Here is an 8607-nt window from a genome sequence, read left to right as displayed (position 1 = left end):
CTCCATGGCACTGGCAGGTGGCCATAGCTGGAGCCCCCGTCACGCTGTGGATTTTCTACGACACGGGGTACACGGAGCGCTACATGGGCCACCCGGAGCACAACGAGCAGGGCTACTACCTGGGATCTGTGGCCATGCAGGCTGAGAAGTTTCCTTCTGAGTAAGTCTGCTTCTGGCTCTTGTCTTCCTTTTCCTACCAGGAGAGTTCAAGGTCCATAGACAGATTTTTATCTCCCTGATCTTGGTATTTCTCTAATCACAAATGCTCACATTAAATAATATTTAAAAAAAACACCACAATAATAATTATTTACATATAATAACAACATTAATAAACACTAATACACTAATAAACTTAATACTCAAATGAACATTCACATAATTACAGATCATTTCATGTAAACCCTTTTACATTATATTTTGTGTCTAAAGAAATGACAAGCATATCTTTAGAGCCACATTAAGGTAAACAAAAATTGGCTGATTGGGATGTTTCTGTATGTCCTGAGGCTGTCTCAGCACAGCAGAGCAAGATGGGGCCATGGGCTTTCTTGCCAAAGAGCTGACAATCAGCAAGGTTGAAGGCCTCATATTGTCCAAGCTAGGAAGCATTGCTGAGAAATAAATAAGATATTCAGATAAAAGGTCTGACTGTAATATGCATGTACAGGAAGAACTTTCAGAGGAAGAAGGAACACATTTGAGAAATGTGTCTATCCAGAGCAGTTTACAACTGTGAAATTACTGCTTTCAATGCAAATACTCTTTTCTGGGGAGTGTGTTTGTAGGGATGTGTGTGGACTGTGAAATGAGTGGGATGCTATCTAGAACTGTTTGTCTCTTGCTTTTCCCAGACCAAACCGTTTGCTGCTGCTACACGGATTCTTGGATGAGAATGTTCACTTTGCACACACCAGTATTTTGCTCAGCTTTTTGGTGAGAGCTGGGAAACCCTATGACCTACAGGTAAGGCCAGAATCAGGGTGTAAAGGTAATGTGTGTCTTGGAGGAATCCAGAATTGGAACTTGTGCTGTGGCTGTGCTGGACAGCTTGGAATTCCAGGATGAAATTGTAGCATTTGAGCCAAGCATTTTTATAAATGTTAATACTTTATGAATTAACAGAAAGAAAAATTGGGCAAATAAGTAGTTAAGGCTATTCCTGAGGAGATCTGCAGCTGGAAGGCAGTGCAGCAGGGTTCATGCAGCATAGAAAAGGGTCTGCATTTAATTAAACCCTGCTGGCTCAATGCAGGTGGAGCCCAGAGATCCCACACCACACTGCAGAAGTGGGAATGTGCTCTGGCCAGGAGCTGCCTCTGCTCAGCCAGGCTGATCCCCCTCCAGCACAGCTGGATCCCAGTGAGCTCTCCTGGGTTCAGGCAGTGGAGGATGAGGTGTGTCAGTTCAGGTGCAGAGTTAATGCAGGGACTGGACATTTGGAATGTGGCTCTGGGACTGATTTAAGTATTGGCGCCTTCAACTCCTGCGGATATTTATGACTTTCTTTTACATTTCAGATTTACCCTCAGGAGAGACACAGCATCAGGGTCCCTGAGTCGGGGGAGCACTATGAACTGCACCTGCTGTATTACCTGCAGGAGAACCTGGGCTCTCGCATTGCTGCCATGAAGGCCATGTGACTGACCTCAGAACTCTGCTCCACGGCTGCTCTCCGGACAGGGAGGTGTAGGAAACTAGAGAAAATAGGATGGAACGTTGCTTTCTGGTGCCTGCCACACGTACACACATGTACACACCCTCACAGACACTTTTTTAAAAGTAAATTTGGTGCCATACAGGAAATTAAAGTACGGTGATCTAATAACTTTAGTTATTAAACTTAAAGTTTAAGCTGTAAATAAAATCCGATGTCTGTCAGTACCATGGGTGTTCTCTTGGGGGACAAGCTGAAACTGAAAATAACGTACTTCTACAGCACCAGATCTTCACTTTTTGCAAGCATTATGACATAATTGATGTATTTTTACAGTGTGTTCCTTGGTATCTTATTACATTATACTGGATGATTTACTCACTACACAGCAAGAGTTTACCTGAATGGTTACAACTTTTATTAATTTTAAATGCTATCATATAGCTTTTATGCTTTGTGAAAGGGATGTGTCTCACTCCTTAGGTGGTCACAAGTTGGACACATCCCCTGTCTAGATGTTAATTGTTTTTTAAGAAGAAAGACTTTTAAGCTGCCTCTTAATATATTTCAAGTTTGGATTCAGATCAGTTGATGCCAGGTTCTTTGATTCCTTCTCCCTTAGGATAAATAATTCTCTTTTCTTCCAGCAGCTTGAGAACCTATCCTGATTGTACTTGATTTCAGTGGAGAAGTGAATTGATACTTTACTGTGATATGGGCATAACAATCTTTTATTCTGAGGTGCAAACTAACTTTAAGTTAAAAAGCAGAAACTGTAAACTTTCAAACAAGCTTCAAAGTGCATCCCGTTGAGATGTTTCCCTGATGTTCACTCTGGAGCTGGGTTTGCAATACTCCTTCCTCACCCTCACATCAGCATGATATAGGCATATGCATCTTGTTACAATTTAGACATTCAATATTCTAATTCCAAGGTCTGCAGAGGATGTGTGGGGAGACCTTACATGTGAGGCAATATGAACTGTTCTGTTGAATTTCCTCTTGTATGAGGGGCTATTTCCCAGGCTCATGCCCTGTCCAGTCCCCTGTTCCTGGGTCCTTTCTAGCACTACTGTGCATGATGATATGATGCTGTCTTTGGGAACCCTTTTCTGTACAGCTTCGGGTAACCCTCAAGGAATTGCAGTCCCAGTTGTGTTTTGGTACTGAGGTTTTAACTAAGCAGCAGGCTTGGCTGAAAATATAAGTGTGTGAAAGCACTTTTAACTGGCAACAGGTAATTGAGGATAGAAATCCATAGAAAGTTACTCTCTAATCCAGAAAATTCTCCCTTTGGGACTTGCCTCTGAGACTCTGATAAGTTTTAATGGTTTTCTTAGAAACCGAAGAACTTAGTTTTCTTTCTGTTTTGGTGCTAGAGACAAGCAGAGCATGATTTTCTTTTCATCTGCTGAAAATCTGGAATCACTCTCAGTGTTTACGCTCTTAGAACTCCACATGTTGTAACCTTGTACTTTCCTTGATTTTGTACTGTTCTGCTTGATCCCAGAACTCTGGGATTTAAGAGTCTGGCTGTATCAGATCAAACTGCATCGTTTTTCAGTTAAATTGCTGGGCATGTGCACCAAAGCGAGGGGAGCTGGGGCGGTTACACGGTTGTAAAAGCCGTGTGTGAGAACAGGATCTGGTTTTTGAGATAAACAAAGGAGCCAAAGCCAACAGGCGTGCAGGGAGAGTTTCCTCCGCAGTGGGGAGCCTTGGTTCGGGCTGTTTGCTGGTTTTCAGATGGCAGCGATTACGAGTGGGTCAGTTAAAACACCATTAGCAGGTCAATAACGGGTTGATTTTGGGCAGGGCGTGGCAAAGGAGGAGCCCAGCTCCAGGAATGTCTTCTCTTAGCGGTGAATTGTGTCTGAAGCAAAGGCAGCATCCCTGGGGAGAATGTTTAAAGTCAGCACGTGTGCAACACAACAGTGGGTAGAGACAAAAATAAGCTGTTCCTCCTGAATTCCATTGTGTTCCCAACGTGTTTATGCTGTATTATATATACATATATCTATATCTGTTCATATATACATATATGTATAAAATTACCCATGGATAGTATTCACCTTTTCCAAGGTTGTTTATATTTTGTTCAATATTAAATTAACTTGCTTTTTTGGGGTGTTTTTGTTCTTTTTCTAGAGGTGATTACCCTTGAATGTAAATGTATATGGTTTTTAAGATGAAATTGATCCTTTTGTTTAAAAAACAGAACAAAAATGGCCTTCATCAAACAGTGCTTTTTTGGGGGACTGAAGAACTAAACATTACGAAAGTAAACCAGGCTGGGTTTGGATTTGAGGCAGGATGTAATTGTAAGTGCTGACATAGAATTTTTAATAACTCATCCTTCCACTGTTTTAAATATATACATGAAAAAGCTATTAAAGTACAATATACTGTAACTGCTCTGTTTTGCAACATAAATTATGGATTCTTTTTTTTTCCTATCATTTTCTTTTCTTTTTACTGTAGTTAAGCACTTTAAGACCCCGTGCTTTCTTATCCTGTGGAAGTGGTGGAAGGATTTGTCACCAGAGTTTTGTAGTTCTTGCAAAAGAGATGCCTTAGATGAAGTCTGATTCCAGCTAAATTCCCAGTGAAGAAAGGCCCCGTTGTGACTGAGACTGCAGAGGTAGGAAGGTGTTAGTGCTGAGGGACTTTGCATCCTTATTTCTGGGGGGGAGTGGTATTTCTGCACCTCGTATGGTGAAGTGTGGGTCTGGCCAAGGACGAGGACAAGGCTGTATCTTACAGTCCTGGAGATGGGAATATCACTCAAGAGGGTTTCCAGCCTGTTTGATATTTGGGATTGTATTTTTTCACTTCCTGCATGTTAAAAAAATCTCTTAGTTAATGTGAGTTTTAAGCAGAACTATGAGACCCTGGGGGAGCACGTGCAAGGGAGGTTGTGGAGCAAAAAGGTGTGAGGAGGAGCCTTTGCTGTGGCTCCCAAAGCAGAGGTTGGTATGTCCCTGCTGAGGCCTCTATGCCTTGCAGGTGTGTCTGCCCAGCAGGAGCTCTGAGCAGGAGCAGGACTGAGCCTTCCTTGCATGGTGGATATTTATTTGCACAGGTGTCTTTGAGATGAATGTTTTCATATGTTTAAGAACATATATGAAATATGGGGATCTGAGTGCTGAGATACCGAAGTTGTTGCGTGTTGGTGCAGGCAGTTTCCTGTCTTTTGAGGTGGTTGGGTTTGGTTGTGTTTGTTTCTGGTGAAAGCATGTTCTTTCACCCCATTTTAGTGTGGTTTCCAGTGATGCCTCGTGAGTGTGGGATGTGCAAAGCTGTTGGGTTTCACCCCCACCTCCCTTTGTTCTCAATGATCTCTTTCTATTCAGAACACAGAAAAATTAATATCTACTTAGAATGGCTTAATTTTTACAAACTCAATGGGAAAATGAGCTCAAAGCACCAAGCAAGTCTTTGAAAATAACTAAGTTCATTATATTAGAACAGAAAATGCATTCCCTCTTTACTGGTGGCATTTGGAAATAGGCTATGGAAAAACTTTGAGTGGGATAGTGTAGTAATGCTTTAACCCTGGAGCACCTGCACCTCAACCTGGGTAGGAAATTACAGAGAATTCTCATACTCTGAGTTCCAACCCATATTCCCTGCCAGGAGAAGTGGGTTGTGCTCCTGCTGTGTGTGTCCGTGTGTCCGGCTGTCCTGCTGCTGCCGTGACACCCAACCCCTGCCCAGGCAATAACAGAGTCTGAGTGAGCAAAACATGAGCCAGGTGAGGCCCCTGCCTTGGGCTGCCTGTTTCCTTGAGTGCCAGAACCCTACAGAGACTTTCCATGTGCCCCTTTGGAAGGGGCAGAGAGCTCTTCCTGCGGTTTTTCCTTGGCTGTTCTGCACAGTAGAAGTTCAGGTGTTTAATTTGAGAACATGAAGTGCCTGCTGTTTGCGTTAACAAAATTGCATGTCTCACTCCAGTGGGTTTATTGGGCTCCCTCCCTCCCCCCTCCCGAGCTCCATGGCTTTTAATCATGTAAAGTGGAGACATTAGTTTTGCTGCGTTTTATTACAAAACCTTTGTTGCAATAAAGATGCTGCTAAATAAATTGAATTAAATGTTGGGTTTTTTTCCACCCTATTTTCAACTGTCTGTCTCCTTGATTTAGGAGAGCTTGTGTGTAATTAAATCTGTGCCCTCATTGCGCTGTGGAAAGCAGCAGTGATGTGTGTTTGATGCACGCCGGTTGTTCCACAAAAGCATCTGCCATGTTTCCTGTCCCTTGTGGTTTGGGAGATGGATCCCATCAGGAAGATCAGGCATGATCTTGGCACAGCCATGTTCCCTCTCCTGAGTGTTTCCATGTGAATGCTGTTTGCAGCCCTCTGCAGCCACCAGCTGGAGCTGTCGCACCAGGGATGCAGGATGCAGCCTCACTGAGGTGGGACAAGTGCCACGGGGGAGGAGGTGGCCCTGGTGCCCCGGCAGAGGAACCTGTGTGAGTGGAATGGGCAGTGCAAGAGATGTCCCCTCATACAGTCACCTTGTGCTCAGCCTCCTGTTTGTCTCTCTGAGCAGAATGAGCTTTGCAGGCACCCCAGTTCTATCTAGTGCTGTCCCAGAAGGTCTGGGGGGGTGGCTCAAGGCACATACAATTCATATTTTTATTCATTCCTCATTTTTCACCCACAGAGAAGCACACCCTGTTCAGGAGTGGGGGAAGCACTGGCCTGTGCTCTGCCTTGTTCCTATACAAGGTTTCCAGTCTGCAGTCCTTAGTGTACATCCTTGGAGGCTTCTGAGACCTGAGGGAAAGGAGTGAAGATTTAGACAAGTCCTTTCAGGCTAAAGTCATGGTATATTTTTAGTGTTTGGGGTCACAGTGCTGGTCTGGGACAGGATAACAGGAAAATCTTTTCTGGAAGAACTTAAGGCCTGAGCACAATTAACCCTCCTGTCATTTTATGGGATTAATAACAAAACTGCAAATGGCAGCTGGGATTAAAGGGCTGTGTTTTCCTCCCCAGCATAAAGTCTTTTCTCAGGATAATCATTTTCCAGACTGCTCCTGCCAAACAGACCTATGGAGAACCAGTGCTGGTTCGGTCAAGCTCCTCGGCACAGGCATGCAACACCACAGGGCTGGCCCTGCAGGGCTGCATGTTTCCCAGGGAATTCCCAAAATCAGGATTTCCTCTCGTAAAAGCAAACAGCAACAGATTGCTCCAAGGTGAAAGCCAGCAGCAAGGAAATGATGACCCAAAAGCAGCAAGGTAAGGACCTGTGGGAGGAAGGAGTGCTGGTGCAGGGCTGGGACCACATCCCCTCCCTCAGCTCTTGGAGCCATGCTGTTTGCTTCCTGCTGGAATAAAAGCCCTTTTGCTTTTCCAACAAAGATAGTTTGAACAATTTGCTTTCACCATTGCCCTCCCTCTTTTCCTTTCTATTCTACTTGCAATTTTGTTAGAAATAGATGAGTAAATACCGTGTACATTTGTGTGGGAGCTGCGGTGGCTTGTGGTTTTATGATTTTCCCCCCAGCTGTGATTCATTGCTTTTTACATTTTTTAATCTATTCCCCCACACCCCCTCCTGCTCTCCCTGTCTCCTTGCAGCCCAGCAGCTGTCGTTATCAGTGAAATGACTTGACATTATTTTGCTGTACTTTGTTTCTATTCATTGATTTGTTGAATGAAAACTATTTATCTGGCACTGACACGCGAGATTGGAGCCTTTCAAGAAGAGGCAACTCTGCAGTATAATTTTGCTCCAAAATGAGCTGAGGAAGAGCTCTGTTTTAAACCAGCTCAGCTGAAATCCCTGGCCCCATGACAGAGCAGAAGCAGGGGCTGCACAGCCTACAGAGGTGGTGTATAGGAAAAGCATCTTCCCTTATCCTGCCTGCCCCCTGGGAAACCCTGCTGGGCTCTGCCACAGGCAGCTGAGGGATTTCTCTAGAGCTGGGGATGCAGGGAGGTGCAGGAGGGGAGGCAGGTGCTGGACAGCAGGTGTGCAGTGTCTGACTGGGTCTCCCAACATCAGGAGGATGTGGAGCAAGTCCAGAGGTGGCCATGGAGATGCTCAGAGAAGCTGTGGCTGCCCCATCCATGGAAGTGTCCAAGGCCAGGTTGGACGGCCTTGGAGCAACCTGGGGCAGTAGAAGGCATCCCTGCCCATGGTAGGGAGGGGAATGAGATTATGTCTCTAGCTCCTTCCAAATGAAACAGCCTCTGATTCTGTGTTTCCATGATTTTGTGTAGGTGAGTTGTTCCCCTCAGCATGATGAGCACTGCAGTGCTGGAGCAAAATCCAGACTTGCTCCTTTGCTTCCTGTTTTCTCCATCTGCTGTGAGTTCATCCCCATTTCAATATTGGGCATCCAGTGAAAACCAGCTTCTGGATCCCTCCTGTGATCCGATAAGCCTGAGAGAGGGTTGCACATCCCCAAAAACAGGTGCCAGTGGCTGCTGTGATTTTAGTTTAAAAAAATCCTGGGCACTGTCACCTCAAATGCCAGAAGCTGGTTCCCTGCCAGCCCTGCTCAGAAAAATCCCACCTCCTTAGCTCCATCAATACCATCCCACAGCTTGAAGGACAGGTTTTGCCTAGGGAATACGCTCTTGTTTGAGGGATTCAGGATCGCTTTTTCCCACAGAGCCCTGGCTCCTTTCTTCCCGGCACAATCAGCCCTCTTGCCGCTTTTCTTGCCTTTTCTTCCACTGCTTTCCCACATTCTGTTCACACCTTCATGAATATTCAGAGGCCATTGGCCATATGAAGCTATTGAGAGCTCTTGTTAACACTCCTCCTAATGACATGCACCTTCAATAGAAAACAAAAACACAGATAAGAGCTTGTTAGCGCAGACCCTTGTTCCCCACCTAACAAGGTTTCCATTGACTCGGACACTTGTGGTGACACATTGCTTGCTCTCACTGTTGCCTCTTTTGATTTGCGACTGGCTTTTACCGAGGGG

The 8607-nt window shown here is 44.9% G+C and overlaps 1 protein-coding gene across 5 annotated transcripts in view; it reads left to right on the top strand.

Annotated features, from left to right (window-relative positions):
- The window catches only part of DPP8 (dipeptidyl peptidase 8), a 24363-nt gene extending 18619 nt beyond the window's left edge, over positions 1–5744 (top strand). For 2 of the 5 annotated variants that reach the window (XM_015639333.3, XM_015639332.2), the window contains exons 18-20: positions 18–160; positions 855–966; positions 1521–1879. In XM_015639333.3, coding sequence (XP_015494819.1) covers positions 18–160; positions 855–966; positions 1521–1643 — 378 coding nt within the window. In that variant the 3' untranslated portion in view covers positions 1644–1879. Of the gene's footprint in view, positions 1–17; positions 161–854; positions 967–1520 lie in introns of those variants that run through there. The other 3 variants (XM_033516945.1, XR_004498874.1, XM_015639334.2) reach the window with 3 other exon arrangements.
- The last annotated feature ends 2863 nt before the right edge of the window (positions 5745–8607 follow it).

This window comes from Parus major, chromosome 10 (genome assembly GCF_001522545.3).
Source record: "Parus major isolate Abel chromosome 10, Parus_major1.1, whole genome shotgun sequence".
Taxonomy (NCBI): Eukaryota; Metazoa; Chordata; class Aves; order Passeriformes; family Paridae; genus Parus; species Parus major.
This window is presented reverse-complemented; position numbering and strand designations above follow the sequence as displayed.